This window comes from Diadema antillarum, unplaced genomic scaffold, assembly GCF_040938485.1.
Source record: "Diadema antillarum isolate AM-2024a unplaced genomic scaffold, OU_Dant_1.0 seq00000376_RagTag, whole genome shotgun sequence".
NCBI lineage: Eukaryota > Metazoa > Echinodermata > Echinoidea > Diadematoida > Diadematidae > Diadema > Diadema antillarum.
The window spans coordinates 307,225-325,763 of NW_027271375.1; the positions used below are offsets into that span (position 1 = coordinate 307,225).

The following is an 18,539-nucleotide window of genomic DNA, read 5'->3' on the forward strand; positions in this document are numbered from 1 at the left end:
GACAATGTTGGAAATAGACAACAAAGGACGTTTAAATGCAAACTCACCATATTGATTCACAATTGAGTGCATATTATGAAAAGCCTGTACTTGAGTTTGGATGGCAGAATATTCTGTAATGGGAAAAGTCATCCAAAGAAACATTTTACTTATGTAAAAAGAGATAAATCCAATTATACTTCTGGTAAGTGTATAGGAAAAAATATAGAAAGTGATATTTATACTTTGGTTTCATGTAACTGTTTGCTAAATCATTAAAAAAAAATCAGTGACAATTTTGACATTTCCTATCCAAGACTGGTATCAGAATCTGTAATTTTTGTGTTTAATGTCAATTTTTGTTGTTGTGCTCCTTTTTGGTTTTAAGAGAGGCCAGTGCTGTATTTATTTTTAGGTTCATCTGTTATTCTGTTTGCCATTTCTCTTTTTATCTATCAGCATAACATGTATTCTATGAATTATGCATTGTATAATAGCTAAACTACTAAATGTAACCTGATCTCTAAGACCCCGTTTACAGTGCGAGGCTCAGCCGTGACTCGGCCGCGGCCGAGCCACCTTCATTTCAGTGTAAACGCGCAAAAGGCCAAATGCGAGGCAAAAATTGGCCGCGCATTTCGCCACGCTCTGGAGGTGGTCTCGGCCACGACCAAGCCGTGGCCGAGCCCGGCCTTTTCTCAGTGTAAGCGCAAACTGGGCCAAATGCGCGGCCAATTTCAGTCTGGCTTCCAAACCCTCTCCCTCTACTCTTTCGCTATTCAGGATATTAACCCCCTCAACGTCGAAAACTAGTATAGTTTAAGGTGGTTTTGTCCTGCAAAGGTCTCTGCCCGAACGGCGACTTCGTCGCCACGGAATTCGGTTGGCAAAGGGTCTGAAAACCAGACAATACCAAATTGCGTTTGTTTACAAGCAGAGCGCTACTACAACAAAATATTGAAAGGTTTGAATCAAAAGCGCGGCCGAGCCCGGCAGTGTAAACGGACAAAATTGCGGGGCTCGGCCGCGGCTCAGCCCAGCCTCGCACTGTAAACGGGGTCTTAGATGCAGAATGCTGCCAATCAGTGCATTTCATGCACTGATAGATGAAATGAAGAAGACTCTGAGGATCGGAGAGTCCTGATTCTGTTGATATTACCACCGACTCCTAGTAATATGTAAACACAAACCATGTCATGATTCTGTTGATATTGCCATCGACTCCTATGATGTAATATGTAAACACAAACCATGTCAATTTCACCCTGCATTTGGGCAGTAATATGCTTCTTCATACAGTGGTAGATGTATGTACAGTTATGTGGCAAGCTCCATTCATATGTAGGCAATTCTATTATAGCCAGAAGAGAGATATTGTGTATAGACAGAGAAATGAGAGAAAGATAGGTAGAGAAAAGAAGAGATAAAGACAGCTTTGAATAAAGAGACGAGATGAGATAGAGGTAGATGGGTAGATAGGTATGGGGAGGGGAGACAGATCTATGAATAAAGAGAGATATAAAGAGACGAAGGTAGATGGGTAGATAGGCAGAGACAGAGACAGACAGACAGATATATGGATGGAGATATATATAAAGAGATAGAGTTTAGGCAGAGAGATATATAAAGAGATAGAGGTAGATGGATAGATAGGCAGAGAGATATATAAAGAGATCTGTATAGAGGTAGATGGATAGATAGTCAGAGAGAGAGAGAGAGAGAGAGAGAGAGAGAGAGATTGATACAATAGATGGAGAGAGATATACAGAGATAGAGGTAGACAGTTCAAAGGCAGAGAGATATATAAAAGATAGAGGTAGATGGATAGATAGTCAAAGGGAGATTGAGACATATGGATATAGAGAGATATAAAGAGGTAGAGGAAGATAAACAGGCAGAGAGAGATATAAAGGGGTTGAGGTAGATGGGTAGGTAAGTAGAGAGAGAGACAGATTGAGACAGATATATGAATAGATAGAGATAAAAAGAGACAATATTTGCACATGTGGGGAAAGGCAGAGAGAGAGAGGGAGAGAGAGGGAGGGGGGGAGGAGGAGAGAGAAATTTATAATTTGGAATATCTGTGGCAGTGTGATCTAAGCTAGATGGAGATGAAGTGAAATGAGCCTGAAGGACAACTGGACCACTTTCCAGCTTGCCTCTGAATTACGAGTGAGGAATGAGACCTTGGGCGATATCTCCCAAATTCGATAAAAACGTGATGCGGCTCCATCACTATTCGTGAAGGTAGCATCAGTTTCATTTGTCCGCAAAAAGCGTAATATATGATATTAGCAACTTTCATAAGTGTATGTATGCTTTCTGTCTCTCTTTCTCTTACTGTATCTCCTTCCCTTTTTTTTTCTTTTGCCAGAAAAAGATGATATACAATAGTATCTTCATGAAAGTCTTGAGGAGTCATATGAACCAGTTTATTGGCACTTTCGATATTCCTCACACTCAATAAAAACCCAGGCGTGGTATGATAAAATTAGATTATGGCAGTTGTGTCCACACTTGATGAAAATAGAATTTTCGCTCACTGCTATTTGCGGTCTGTCGGGAAGAAGCCACTTCATTGCTCTATATCGTCTTCGTTCGACTTTACTTTCTCTTCTTCTACAAATACCTACCCCATCCGGCTGGGCTTCCTCTTTCTTGTAGCCGGAATTGATACCATTGTTGTAGATAAAACCGTACATATCAAATTAGGAATAAAAAGCTGATATGGCATGCATAGTAGAATTGAAACTCCAAAAAATAATTTTTGTGTACTTGAAATGAAAGTTGATGATAACCAAGATTACATATCACAGATAAATGAGAATAGATAGAGTAATAAGATCTGCAATATTACTCAACTTTGTTTTTTAATAGTAGAGCTGATATGGCCTTTTGAGTGTTATCACAAGGTTATCGAGAAATTCAGTTTGACTATTGTTGCAAAGGAAATCTTAGATCTCTCCCTGGTACTGATATGACATAGTGAAAGTATTTTTATTAGTAAGGAAACTAACTCATATATTCCCAGAAACCGCATCATTTGTGGTTTTATGTCATTTTCATCGTCGACAATTGTAATCTTTAAAATCCATTTCTAGTATTTCATAAGGTATCGTAGGATAAAAACTTTTACATCTTAATCCTATTCTGATTGTATACAGTTTGTACCAGTATTTATGTTGGTTGCAGAATGATCTGTACCTTCTACATCAGTAGATTCATGATTGATCATTGAATTGGTGACACATTTCTATTTCATTAATAAAGATGTTTCAGTCCTAAATGAGCAAAGTATTTTATTTTATATTCAGTATACATGTATGTATGTATATATATATATATATATATATATATATATATATATATATATGTATTTTATTTGTGGGGTGATTCTAAGAAGACTGCAACATGTCATGATTTCACAATAGGGCAAGGAGATAAAGAAAATAGCAAGAAAATTTCCTTGTTATGAAAAGTACACACTTGTCCGAGTTGTTACTGACATGTTATTGCTGACATTAATCCCCCTGTCTTCTGAAGAGGTAAGTCAAGTGCTCTTTCATAATGCTTGGGGGAAAAAAAATGAAAATCTGCCATCTGTTTGTCATTCTTTCTGTCTCTCTGTTTTTGTATGTCTTTCTGTCTGTCTGTGTGTTTCTCATTATTTGCATGATCTTCTCCTTCCAGCTGCAATGTAAATCTGTGCTTAGATTGTTCATCTTGTTCCCGATTATTCTTGATCCTCATTTTTAATAGATCTTTATCCCTTTCCCTTCCCTCTGCAGTACATTTGTGTGCCCCACTGAGATCCTTGCCTTCAGCGACAGGTCCGACGAGTTCCGCGCCATCAACTGCGAGGTCCTCGCGGCATCATGTGACTCCCAGTTCTGTCACTTAGCCTGGTGAGTGTCGGGTCTGAAATTCACTGTCTCGCTTCAGTCCCTTCCATACACATACCTGCTGTCATTTTAAAAAGTTTGGTATGTGGAGGTCAAAGGGGACAATCTGTTTTTTTTTTCTCTTCTTCTTCTTCTATCATGTTTGATGTGTCACATGTGTAATATCGGGAGAGACTAAAGTGTGGCAGCATTCTTTTCTCCTTTTCTTCTCCTTCATTTTCTATTTAAAACAGCAAGAATAGAAAATAAAAACAACAACAGCTATGAAGTCAAACTTTTCAAGCATGTCCATCAGAGAACAGTGAGGTTATGACATTAGTATCTCACCTAATTTGCATATAATATAGCTTTGTGAGCAATTTCATTTAAAAATGTGCTATTTTATGATTCCATGACTGTCTTGTTATGCCTAAGTTTTTTAAGAGACTTCTAACGATACGTAAATTAAGAACGTCGTATAGACTTATGCAAATCCCAATCAGTTTTATTTGTTGACCTACATTCTTTGTAAATGGTCTACCCTTTGTCTCTGTGTCTCATCAGTATCCCCCTACAGAATTTAATAAATAGGCCCCTTATTTCAGCCATTGCTGCAAATTTTTGACCAAAGAGATGTAGCATTAAAAAAAGAAAAATTCTCTATATTGCAACCCAGATTCGATGAGCATTTTGAGCTTTCTTTTTTTTTAATGCCTCAGCCAAGAAGATTGCTCGAGGCAGAATTTCTTGTGAAGGAGCGGCATGGAGTAGAAAGGGAAAAAAAACAGAAGCACTGGGCAGAGTAATCAAGCATCAGTCGATTATTCTCGACAAGTGCTGAATCAAGAAATGGCTTGAGTATGCTAGTACTTTTACTAAAAAAAAAGGAAAAAAATGCCCTCTCTTACGTCCACTTCAGGAGAAGTGGGAAAGCACTTAAAAGTCATTTCAGTGTATGAGAACAAAAGAAAGAGCCAGTGACTCTAGATATGATTCATTTCAGCTTAAATGGTGATGATCGGTATTACATTCTGAAGTGCTGTGCTCAATATTCTTATGCGCAGAGATGGTCATTGATTTACATGTAGATAGCGAGCAAGCTCTGTCAACATACGTGCATGTGATTTGCAGTCTTGCCATTAATAATGGGTAGCAAAATTTTGCTCTTATGACAACCAGAGAAATATAAAAATATTGCAATGAAATGAAAAATTGTTAAGTGTTGCTGTCGATGACTATGTCAATGTAGGCTCTCTATATAATATTTTTTCTTTTTTATATATGTATTCTTTAAAGGGAAGCAGTCCTGAGATTTTCACTGTACTGATAATTAAGAAGAGTAAAAAATATAAACTTTCACCAATTTATACGCGTGGACATCAAAAATTATCTCCGTACGCGATTTTAAAAAAATAATTCCTGCAAGCGATCGTGTAAGAGCCTGCCAAAAGGTGCAACGTCATTGATGCCCTACTCTCAAGTTGACAGCCGTGCCTCAGAAAACCAATTTAAGTGTTCAAAATGATCATATCTGATTTTTTCATAAAATGTGACAATATGTGGTTTTATTATTTCAATCAAAATATTTCAAGCTTATTTATATATACAATTAATATAAAAATAAATAGTAAACATGTATTTATAAATAACTAGGGATGACGAGCAGAACACCGCTGGAAAGAGTTGTGCATCGATGACGTATGACTCTCCGCCAAGACTTGCTCATTTGCAGAATCACACTTTTTTAACCGAAATGTACGAGCTTATTTGGTGATTTGAAAGTTTGTTTTTGATGAAAGTAGTTCATTGGAGGTACCAACAACAACATATTTTTTTTTTAAATTTCATGAGGACTGCGTCCCTTTAACATTTTGGTTGCAGGGAATATTGTGTGCAGCAGAGGTGTACTGTATGCCTTTACTAAGATGTTGATTGGTATTGCCATATAGTGATAAAATATTGGCAAATAAATTTGCGAGATCTCTTGGTGTACAAGTAATACCAGCTGTAGTGGAGAAAAAAAAAATCACCTCATAACATGATGATAGTAGTTCACTATTCATTACCATACGATTACCTGACCAATGAAACAAACATTACATTCACATGCAGCTGATGGTAGGCATTTTTTTTTTTGTGTGTGTGTGTGTGCATTTGGTTTTCATGTGTTATTTGTTTTATTTTATTTATTTATTTATTTTTCAAGAGAGAGGTAATCAATAATTCAACCTCACATACCCTCACCAGGTGTTGTGCTTCTATTGTTTCTTGCCCTCTGTTTGACATCTGCTGAATTTCTGGTAGTTTAGGGGGGGGGGGGGGGTAGAAAGAAAGAGAGAGCAGTGTACATGTATTTATCATGCCTCAGCCCCAAGGGCACCTAAAATGTTATTTAAAATTTAGAAAAAGCTTCTGGTTCTGAGAGCGGGAGGGGGGGGGGGGAGGATATTAGCCCGTTATAATAGAACATTTCAAATTGAGACTTGCTGTCATCAAAAGCTTTGATGATGTGCATGCAATATCTTTACTGTCTGCCATGAGATAAAAGGGATCTGGGGGTGTTTCATCAACTTAGTCAGCGCTGACAAGTTGTCGGTCTCTGACAATCACCATGGTAACAGTCAGTGACCAGAGCATCTCAGCCAATCAAAACCAAGGATTTTGCTGAAATTGTCAGTGGTGACTAAATTGATGAAACCCCCCCACCCCCCCCCCCCCCCCCCCGATCAGTTTGTCGGCAAGCCCTTTGAATGGTTGTGTTGCCATTTTTCTTCTAATTTGCAGTGCTTTTTGATAATGGAGCAACAGTACTTCTTGTAGCTCTGTGATATAATCATGATCCTGTCTACTTTGTGTAAGTCAGGAAGAAATGTTACATAATAGATATACACATCAGTTTAGTTTTGAGTAAAGCTTGCTCTGAAAACAGTCTCCTATGTGCAAAGTTTATTCTTGTTCATTTCACAAGCCCCACAACAATTTCAAATGTAGGCTTGCTGTATGATAGGTGAGGAGAAAGGGAGAAATAGAAAGAGATAGGAGGATCCATATCAGAGAGAGAGAGAAAGAGATGATGAGATGTATACTCCCTGCTCATAAATAATGAACTACATTTGTACCAACCCAGTGCTCCTCCTAACAACCACTTCCACTCCCCCAATACAGGACAAACACGCCAAAGAAGATGGGTGGTGTCGGGACCCTGAAGATACCTCTGCTCTCCGACATGACCGGGAAGATCGCCCGGGACTACGGCATCATGATTGAGAAGGAGGGCATCTCACTGCGGTAAGGAGGAGGAGGGGTGTGGTGGTGGTGGAGTGGTATGATTCAAGATCTATTGACAAATTGAAAGGATTTTAACCCACTGAGGACGGACTGATGTTGCTACAACACGCATTTCCCATAGACTTTAACGGGTGAAAGGGATGGTATAGTTTTGGTTGACACAGGGGTTCAGATTTTAACTCTTTGCAAGATGATTAGAAATCACATATGAAATATTAAAGAGCATACAATTCCAAGACAAATTCATAGGTCCCATTCATTGCACAGCTAGCATGGGTTGGTAAGATTAAGCACTTGAATAGACCCTCACTTCGGAGTCTCTTTTCTCAGTACACATTTTTTGTCTCGCCCACCGGAGGTGAAGGCGAGACTAAGGGATCCAAATGGCGTCCGTCCGTCGTCCGTCCGTCGTCCGTCCGTCGTCCGTCCGTCGTCCGTCCGTCGTCCGTTGTCCGTCCGTCGTCCGTCGTCCGTCACAAATGTTAAAGTTTACCTGCAAGACTCTCTTATGATGCATAACTTGGCAACTGTTACAGCAATGGCAGCCACACTTGGGTGATAGAAGCACTAGGGGTATCTTCATGTTATGGTGTTGTCAGAGGTCATGTGATGAGGTCAAAGGTCATTTGAGGTCATATATTAAAGGGTATGTGCAAGACCCTCTTTTCTATGTTAAAGTTTACCTGCAAGACTCTCTTTTGACAAATAACTTCACATAAGTTGCTTGGATTACAACCTAACTTGGGTCATAGATGCACTGGGGGTACCTTCATGTTATGGTGCCGTTGGAGGTCACAGGATAAGGTCAAAGGTCATTTGAGGTCATACGTTAAAGTTTACTTGCAAGACTCTCTTATCACTCGTAACTCAACACATGTTGCTACAATAGCAATCAAACTTGGGTGATGGATGCACTGGGGTACACTATGGTGCCGTAAGAGGTCACATGATAAGGTCAAAGGTCATTTGAGGTCATACGTTAAAGTTTACTTGCAAGACTCTCTTATCACACATAACTCAGCACACGTTGCTACAATGGCAATCAAACTTGGGTGATGGTAGATATCTCTTGGGAAGTTGAAGGTAACCACAAGGTCAAAGGTTACAGACAGGGGTCAACGAACTTTTAGGGCCCAATGTTAAGTTTTTAGGGTGCATTTCGTTTATGGCTCATAACTTTTGATCCCTTTGTCCGTTTGTGACCAAACTTGGATGGAACATGTCCCTTGGGGAGGTGAAGGTCGTCACAAGGTCAAAGGTCACAGACAGGGGTCAACAAACTTTTAGGGCCCAATGTTATGTTTTTAGGGAGCATTTTGATTGTGGCTCATAACTTTTGATCCCTATGTCCGTTTGTGACCAAACTTGGATGGTAGATGTCCCTTGGGGAGTTAAAGGTCATCACAAGGTCAAAGGTCACAGAAAGGGGTCAACAAATTTTTAGGGCCCAATGTTAAGTTTTTATGGCGCGTTTCGATTATGGCTCATTACTTTTGATCCCTTTGTCCGTTTGTGACCAAACTTGGATGGTAAATGTCCCTCAGGGAATTGAAGGTCACCACAAGGTCAAAGGTCACAGAAAGGGGTCAACAAATTTTTAGGGCCCAATGTTAAGTTTTTATGGCGCGTTTCGATTATGGCTCATTACTTTTGATCCCTTTGTCCGTTTGTGACCAAACTTGGATGGTAAATGTCCCTTAGGGTATTGAAGGTCACCACAAGGTCAAAGGTCATAAGCAGGTCAATTAACTTCTGGGAGTTATAAAAAAAATATTAATTCCTTGTACGCGAATGGGCGAGACACAATTTGGCGATTGCCTTGTTCCAGAGTATGTGCTTCCTTTTGAATATTTAAGATAGGTTAGGAGAGACCATTTGAATTGAGTTACATCATAGTAAAGCTTAAAGTCTGCTCTTTCAGAATCTGCCCTCAACTGAAAATCCATGTCAAGCGATTTTTTTTTTAGTTTTTTGATGCAGGGTCACATATTAGGTAATGCTGAATGTCTCCTTTTTTGGAGAGGGACGGGAGAAGGAGAGAAGAAAGGAAGGAGCAGTTGGGGGGGGGGGGGGAGTAGTTGACTTGCACTGTATCTGATCCTGTGTTTGAAAAAGAGCAAAACAAAACTGACATAAGTATGCATCCTGAATGTACAGCCCAGACCTTACGTATGACTTTATTAGAAAAAGTCTGGTAATGTCTGATAGTTTGAATGAATACGGCCCGAGTGAGGCATATACTTTGCCTCTTCAGTTGAAAAGAATCTGAGAGTCTAAGGCCCATTTTCACAAAGGTGGTTTAAGTCAAAACTATGGTTTTTATTGAGACTGTGAACTAAAACAAATTTGTGTGAAATAGGCATACCTTTCATATGCGAGCATAATTGCGGGGTTATTATTGAATATTTGTTGGCATACACAATCTTTCGTGCGCATTTACGCGGAAGAAATTTGCGTAAACTGTTAACTAAATTAAAACCACCTATGTGAATATGGGCCATACAGTGTGTGTGTGTGTTCTTTTTTATAAGGTTCTTTTTCCATGGAATTCAGAATGTTTAAAGTCCAGTGCAACGATACATCAATGTATTAAAATATCCTGTGCCGTTGAGTAAAAGTAGCCCAAGTTGAAAAGACCTTTTGTTATGTTTTCACTATTGGATCAGTGTTAATTTTGTATTTTTTCAGAGGCCTGTTCATCATCGACGGCAAGGGTGTGCTGCGCCAGATCACCATCAACGACCTCCCCGTGGGCCGGTCTGTGGACGAGGTTCTACGATTGGTCCAGGCCTTCCAGTTCACCGACGTGCACGGAGAAGGTAGGTGCATGCACTGTGATGTGTAATGATATACGTACTGTATTTTCGCATTGTTTAAATTTTCGCGCATTTCGTGCAACCAGAAACTAGTGCCAAAATAAAAGCACAAAAATATCTTTGCTTGCCATACAAGTTTTATGTTCTAGTACTTGATTCCACAGAATTAAGAGCATGCAAAACTCATCTATCCCTGGCGAGAATGAAAATTAGTCAAGCGAAAATATCCACTTCTACAGTACGTGTGTGTATGTGTGTGTCTGCGTGTGTGCATGCGTGTGTGTTTCTTGGGGGGGGGGGGGTATATGTGTAGTAATGCTTTCTCGAGCAAAATCAAAGTGGTTAAGGCCCGGAGATCCCCGTAGATGGCCCACACATGACAGTACCTAGCACGTATCTCGCCTGTAGTTGCCCGGAGGTGCGCGCGCAAATCCTATTTACTCGCAGCCATGTTAAAGCCCTGTCACACCTTTCCGGGCAAGCTACGCGGGCTTGTTGTGTGTGGGGATTTTCCAGCATGCAGGACAATTTCTGAGGGAGGACAAGGATTTGGGCGAGTTTTGCATGCGTCTTATCTGCTGGACGCGTGCTACTTAACCCATGTGACTGCGAGTATTCTGTGTGACCTGCGTGCCGGGCGCGTGGGGGCTGACAACTCCTTGAAGGAATTCCTCTGAAGAAATATTTATTTGGCAGAGGTCACAGAGAATGTCATTATCCTGGCAGCAGCCGACTCTCAACTTACCAGCAGAAAGGCAGTAACTGACCCTCAGCATGCACGCAATTTTGCGAAATAATGTTCAATCACTAGCTTTGTTTTACAGATGAAAGCTTCATCGTGAAATTATTTACATTATCAAGGTACTCCCAAAAAAAAAAAAAATAAATAAAATAAAATAAAACAAAAACAAAAGCAAAAACAAAAACTAAATGTGAAAAGATTGCGGAATATCTAATGCACATGCACATAGAATACACACACCAGTTTTATGTCGTGCAAAGAGCCCCATGTAATGTAAACAAATGCATTTCATCTATTTCCAAATCTTGTAATATTTGTTAGGGTTTATGCACCCTGGCCAGTATATCATTTACATCTAGCATCAGCTCATTCCTGTCATGAGCCGTGCATAGTGTACAAATTGCAAGTGATGTAACATGCGGGGAATAATGCCTTTACTTTTATGGACAAAGAAACAGACGTACTTTGGAGTTTAAAGTCTGAAATTAATACCGGTAACTCCTTATCTGTGTCCATTACAAGGCAACTTATCACAACTTCATCATCAATATCATCAATGCAAAGATTTTCAAATTTTCTGCAAATGCTTCTTGAAGACATCCTATTGGGGAAAACAGTTTGTGATGAATATAACATACAGAAAGTTAGCCACAGAGACATTCTACCAATCAGAATGAAATGTCAGAAACTACAGACAAAAATGTGCAAAAGTTGCTGAGCTAACTGTCACCCTGGTAGCAGTTACAAAGTTTCCAGTTAGATTTTCCCTGATGCATGTTTTTATTTTTTGTCGCCCTTACTGTACTTTTCGTCTATAATATGTCTTCATGTTCCCTCATTAGAGCTTAACGAATCCCTATTGTAGCCAGGGGCAGTAAATCAAGCCATATTTGTGCTCATTAGAGTATTTCTTAAAACTTGTTTTTTCTCCTCTTTTCTTGTTTTTTTTTTCCCTCTAAATTTTGACATCTTTAATGAACCTTTGTAGAAAGCACAAGAGATTGAGTGCACCAAGGATAATATGCTGAGGTTTAGTTACAAGTATGTACGTCTATTTTTTTTGTGGGGGGGGGGGGGTCACTACTGTTTGAGTTTTGTTATTTAACGATGATGACGTGTAATTTCTACATTTTACATCCTGTTGCTGTTCTCATTAGATGAATTATGTGCCTGGAGGTAGTCTAGCATGCACAAAGTTTTGCTTATGAAAGGAAAAGAAAATTTGTCGAGATGAAAAGATGAGCACTGATTTGGTTTGCTTTGCCTTTTCTTTACGAAGGAGAGGAGGTTGTGTCCTTCATTCATCGCAGATTTTTCTGTCTCGGCAATCAGCCGAAGTCCAGAAATTACAATGTGCCCGAAATGGCGTTGATTACTTTATAGCAGAGAGAGAGAGAGAGAGAGAGCGTGGCCGGTAATGGTCAGTGCAAAATCGGTACCCCACTCTCGTTAGGCAAAGGACAAGGGAATCTTGTCTTAATTGGCTAAGGCAGAGCTGATTTTCCAGCCAGGGCAATTTTTACTTTTCAAAAAGATTATCAGCAGAAGCTGTTTTGCTTCTTGTTGTTGCGTGTTGGAACAGAAGTGTTTTGCTGGACCAAAGTTGTTTTGTTCGTGCTGCACCTAACGATGGCGTGTATTCACACGTGATAATTGACTTTGATGTTCTGTTGCAAGATTCCTGTAACAAGGAAAGTAAGGTCACATCCATTTTTCATGAAAAGCCAAGTCTTGATAATTTCTCTCAAGACGGGATGTTTGTGAATAATCTTTGGAGTTCTGATTTTCCTTAAACAATTGGATTAAGTCCAATTATCAGTCATTAAAAAAGTCATTAAGGACCAGGCAACAGAAAAATGTAGAGAATCTATGCCAGCAACTAAAGTTTGCAAGTATAAGGATGAACATTATCTAACTTGTGTCAAACAAAATTTCAACATGAACCAGCTTAAATTGGTCAACATGTATCCGCTTCCGGGTGCATTAACTTCCCTAATACATTATCTTATTAAATTCTGTAACGGTCATCATGTGAAGAAGAACATTGTGTGTTTCAGTGAAACTGCTTTTGATTATATTTCAAGCTCCCTTGGACAAACCTTTGAAAACATACCAGCAAACAGATGCTGCTGAACTTTTTGAATAGTTAATGGTAATACAAAAAAAAACCCCAAAAACGAAAACAAAAAAATCTCTGTCGAGAGCAGAACATGTATGGAAGTAGAAACAGTAAAAACGTAATACAGATCGGGTAAAAACAACCATGGTCAAAACATGAGCCACGAGATATTGTGCAGGGGCTTGTATGTCTCTACCTCGGATAGATGCTTTAGGTGTTATGATTTTTTATTGTACATAATTACGAAAGGAGCTTAGCTTTTGATCTGGAAGCCAAGACAAATCACGTATTAGAATGGACTTTTATGCCACTATCCTCAAAATTGGGCTGGAGGCATCACGTTTTGCTGATTGTCCATCCGTGCATCTATCTATCCATCCATCCATCCTTGCCATTTCCAGATATTTTCTGTTGTCATCACTAGCAGCAATTGCAGTGACAAAAGATGGTTTTAAAAGTTTAAAAGTTTAAAATTACAATCTTTTTTTGAGATTGTCAGGTTTTGCCAGTGTGACCACAAACTTCTCTCAAAACTTCTCCGAAACTTCCCACTCAAACTAGGGATATTGCCCGGACCCCCGCCAATCTCCCTGATCTTTGGGCAGTGTAAACTTTAGCAACCGAAACTTCAAGAAATTTGTCACATGACCAGTCTACCATCTGTTTGCCGGTGGTGCCTCCGAAGCATGCGGTCATTGTGATATATGTGTATACATGCATTGTTTTGTCACAATCGCCAGCTTTCGGACAGTGCGCTCTTTCTTCTTTCTTGCGCAAGCGCTTCGGTGACCCAAACTTTGGGAATTATAAAGATTGAGAAGTTTGGCTACCTACAATGTGTGTGAACAAACGAGCAAACTTTGCAAAGACTTCACGATCTTCAACTTTACAATTTTTGCCAGTGTGACTGCGGCTATGGAAAGAGAAAGAATAAAGACTTGTATGGAATTAGAAAAACCATGGATGAATGAATACATATAAATGCTGTGCTTAGATTGTCTTGTGAGGTTTCTTGGTCCCTGATCATTGGGCTGATGAGGCCAGAAATTGGCTTATAAAGTAAAACATTGTTTCCAAATGGCTGCAGAAACGGTTGAGTTTTGCTTAAAATGGAGACATGTGCATAAGAAATGTGTGAGAGAATGCTGTAATTAAACAATTCAAGTTGAGTAACGTTGAAAATGTGAAATATTACCCAAAAAGGTACGCCGGAAGTATTGCAACCTCATAGTATACCCAGTCATGGTTTGTGCAAAGTTTTATTAAATATGTGAGACCATAGCAGTATCCATCATGTGAAAGTGTCGTGTTCTGTGGTGAACAATATCAAAAGCAAGCAGGAGCTTTCATTCTTATGTTGTCAGTTTTCATGTATTTACTCCTCATTACTTATCCAGGGCCCTGCAGCATAAAAAAGATGCAATCAAACATATGTCAGAAAATCAAGGGCAAGTCAGGTATCAACCAATCAGAATTGAGTATTCTGAGACTTGTGTTTGATTTTCTGACGGATGATTTATCTCACCTTAATGCAACAGATCCCAGGTTTTATAGATTCATGCTGTGATGCATTTCAAACGGTGAATAATGACAGGGTAGATTTTCCTGTGCATTATGGGATAAGGTTATGTGTGAGTATGCAATGTATCGCTCCAGACAGTATGTTATCATTTTCCCACACAAGATTTATGTTCCTTATCATGTTATTTGGCTGCCTCACATATTTTCTCGCTCACTTTTCCTTCTTTTCTCTCTCCAGTTTGTCCCGCTGGCTGGAAGCCGGGAGATGATACCATCAAACCAGGAGTGAAAGAGAGCAAAGAGTACTTTGGCAAGCAGTAGATCCAGCTGTCCCTCACCGCTTGGAAAACCTCCAGGCCTCCCCGTGCAAGAGCTCAATTGGTACAGCCCCTTTCTCGTGCATGCATGAGAACTTGGTGGTGAACTCCTTGGGAGCGCACCACTCTTTGCCACATGGGGGAGATAGAATGCTCCCCCCTTGTTTTCTACACACCTGGTATGTTTCTTGGTTGATATGGGATGGCCGTGTGATGTCTAGAAAGGGGGGTGCCAATAGCTCTTGACGGGGAGGTTTGTTGGTTAGGTTGTGACTTCTGGTGATTAGAAAGACATGTTCATAGAGCACAGCTGAATATTTTAGATAGAGGGAGAGAAAAAAAAATACTGTTTGTGGATTTTAAAAACATTTGCACCTTGGTACCTGGTTAATGTGAAACATTTGTTACAGTTTGTTAGCGCTACGTTGATCAGTACATAAAATGAATGTATGCTCAAATTTATGAAAGTATGATAATTCATGTTTTTGAAGTATGTATCACGTGGGTAAATATAAGTTTTGATTTTGTGTTGGGTGTTATGTTTCACTGAAAATTGTACCATATTCTCTCTTATAAGACTATGTGTCTGCCCCCTCAAGGTCATACATATAGTTTTGTGAAAGTGTTTTGTCTGTATATTTGATATCAATGTGCTTCAGAAGTACAACGCTACAATTTGAAAGCCTTATGTCAGATACTGCGATTTAATTACCCCACCAGTACGACTGTTACTTTGGCAAATGGCAATGTGAATATCAGGTACAATGACATTCTGCAAATATGTACCACTTGCTCCAATTATGCCGTTCTGATGTACCATTCTTTGTTGAGTCACCATAATAATTTTCTTGTTCAGTTTCCCACTGAAACTGTACAGAAAACTGTGAGTATGGATTTTCAAAAGACTGCTAGAGGGTCAGTCAATGTAACTCCTGTAGGATTCTACAAATGGGATTCATTATTTATTATCCTACATCACTTCTCTTGTACAGATGCTATGATCTTCCCTGCGTCTGTGGCCTGAAATAGAATACTCTAAAAGTAGAAATTTTTGCGATGTTGAAATTTTTTGCGCATTTCATGCAACCAGGAGGTAGCACAAAAATTAAAGCACACAAATATTGTTGCTTGTTATAGGTACCACTTTATCTATAGTGTCTTGATTTTGTGGAATTGAAAATACGCAAACTCATCTTACCTAGTCCAGCGCGAAAAATTACACGTGTGAAAATATCCACTTTTACAGTCCACCATTGAAGTAATGTCTTCCTGAATGACTTCAGGAAAGCTCTGGAGACCGGAAGCTTAACGAGATGATTAATTAATGCAGGAATACTTAACAAATATGGCAAGACTTGGGATATTTCTGTGCTGCAAACAGTGGTTCATGACAGCATTTATATGGGTATGGTTGCTGTATAACAAAACAACCTTCAAGTGCTAATTGTTTTTAATCTGTCCTGTCGAGTAATGAGAGAGTTTCATCATAAGTACTGACAGCAGAGCATATGGACCCTGAGATACCATGGTTTATATATATCTCCATTCCCATCTTGCTGTTTTATGTGTGTTGTATGTCACTTTTTTGTTTTTTGCCCAACAGTATTCAAATTATTTACAGCTACAGACTGTCTTGCTATGTTTGCTGGCAGTGAAGAAATGGTAGTGGCATTGTGTCACACCTTTACAAACATCTGCACAGCATAAACTTGACAGAGAACTCTATGTGTGTAGGTAGAGTTTCATGGATGTCACTGGATTCTTATTTCATTGCTAGGCGACGTATATGTTCAGATTGTAATGATTGTAATGCCATTTTGCCCATTTCTAACGTGTAGAATTCAGTTCCTGACAACATCTCATGAGTTTGAGATGTCAGTTGGTGTTGTGATTGGGACAGTAGGAGAGATTCTCATTACTACAACATTTTGGTGCAATGTCATGCCCAAAATACTCTTGCTAGAGAAGACCATGTGTGAAGCTCTCACAAGATATTAAAGGGGTTTTATTCAGACCTGTGTATGAGAGGCAAGCACCAACAGACCTATGCCATTGATGCTCACTGTTTGAAGACTTGCTAATTACTAGTGTGAATGGTATATATACCCCGTGAAACAAAGTTGGCATCGTTTCTGGAATTGCATTACACCTCTGCGGTGTAAAACATTGCTGTTTGTAAAAAAAAGTGTGTTGATGGCGATGGCGTATGTGTGCATGTGGCCACTCATTTATATCTACGCTAACCAAACATAGATTGAACCCTCCCCCCTCAAAAAAAAAAAGTGGATTAGTTATATTTCTGTATTGTGTGTGCATGTTGTTCCTTGGTTTATCATGATTTTGCTCTGTTGTATAATTATTTAGCTGATGTTTGCACTGTTAACCAAACCACGAGCTGCATCATTTGAGTGGTGGCATACTGTTGTTGTTGTTTTGTTTTTTGCAACTGCCCCTCATTGTTGCTAGCGGCAACCGTACTGCATACTAGTGTCAGTGGTATTTTGAAGTAAACAATCCTAAGAGGATTGAAGAGGAAACCACCCATCCTCAGAGAAGCCAATAGCTTACCCAGAAATGATGCGACCCACTTCAATCCCGAAATGGATCTCTTAATGACGGGACTTGAAAATACATCCCACTTCAACCTCGTGCTTGAAATATTAAATGTGTTAGACCATTGTACATGGAGCTAGTTGTGTCGCTCTTGTCTTTTCTTACCTTATTTTGGATCATGGCAAATGAGTGAATTGTGTTGGGTGGGAGGAGGATGTGTTCGAGAATGTCATTGGTACAGAATGGTCCGTGTTTGATTTGTGAAGATCAAAAAAAGGCACATATATAGTGGTGAAAGAGAGCAAATCACCTAACTGTCTTAAAAGATTGATTTCTTATATTACAGAATGCGAGAAATCAAGAGAGAAAAAACAAATATGCCTGAAAAGACTGGAAACAACTAGGCTTGGAAAGAATGTGTGAGAGGGAGAACAAAATGTACATTTCATGTTGAAATCTGAATGTGAGATGCATACATGCCCCATGTATGAGTACATCTCAGTGGAAGGAATATTACAGAACTTTCATTTTTTTCTTCTTTTTTTTTGACGTGTGTTTAGAATGCTCCACGAAGCCGAATCCCCAATGAAGACACTACCCAATATGACCTCGGGGGTGATAAATCATTCTAGTGTCGACTTGCAACCTTGCGAGCCGATCGGAACAGATGGTGCACATCACACCTCTAGGTCACATGACGGCACTTTGGCCAATCACAGACTGCCTTGATTGAACGATATGAATCTCCTCTCATAATAGTTTGTCATTCAGTGTTGTGAGAATGGGAGACTACATAAAAGGTCATATGTCTACCATGTTCGAAGGAAACATTTGAGTAGGTAAATCATGTTTCAGCTGGCCAGTGGGTGACACACATGTTAAACCCAAGTATTTATGATTCCACTGGCCTACATCAGGTTCCAAATTATACAATTGTCTTCCTATTTGTACTACTGAAAGTAGATGAATTGTAAATTAATTTGCATGTCAGACATATAAGAATCTTGATGTACTGGGTACTCCCTCTGACCTTATAGATTCATCTATCACAGTTAACTGTGACCCAAATAATAATGATAAATATCATTTATAAAGCGCTTATAGTTTCTAAGCGCTAAGCATCTCGTGAATGGAGAAAAAATTAGGAAAGAGAAATTCAATCATGAAGTAAATAGTAAGATAAAACCAAATACAGAATGCATATTACACACATTGTAAATTATAAATTGTGGTTATCATACTCGCAAAAAGCCATTTACGAAAGTATGAAATCGGGGGATAAAATGAGAGAAAAGTCAGAGCGACAGAAAGGTGCAGCCATGA

At 39.3% G+C, this 18,539-nt stretch overlaps 1 protein-coding gene across 1 annotated transcript in view; it reads left to right on the top strand.

The window, feature by feature from the left end:
• The window catches only part of LOC139731499 (peroxiredoxin-1-like), a 32,684-nt gene extending 15,431 nt beyond the window's left edge, over positions 1-17,253 (top strand). The window contains exons 3-6 of the mRNA XM_071642383.1: positions 3,768-3,884; positions 7,026-7,148; positions 9,837-9,967; positions 14,585-17,253. Of these exons, the coding sequence (XP_071498484.1) occupies positions 3,768-3,884; positions 7,026-7,148; positions 9,837-9,967; positions 14,585-14,667 (454 nt within the window). The 3' untranslated portion in view covers positions 14,668-17,253. The remainder of the gene's footprint in view (positions 1-3,767; positions 3,885-7,025; positions 7,149-9,836; positions 9,968-14,584) is intronic.
• Positions 17,254-18,539: the final 1,286 nt, after the last annotated feature.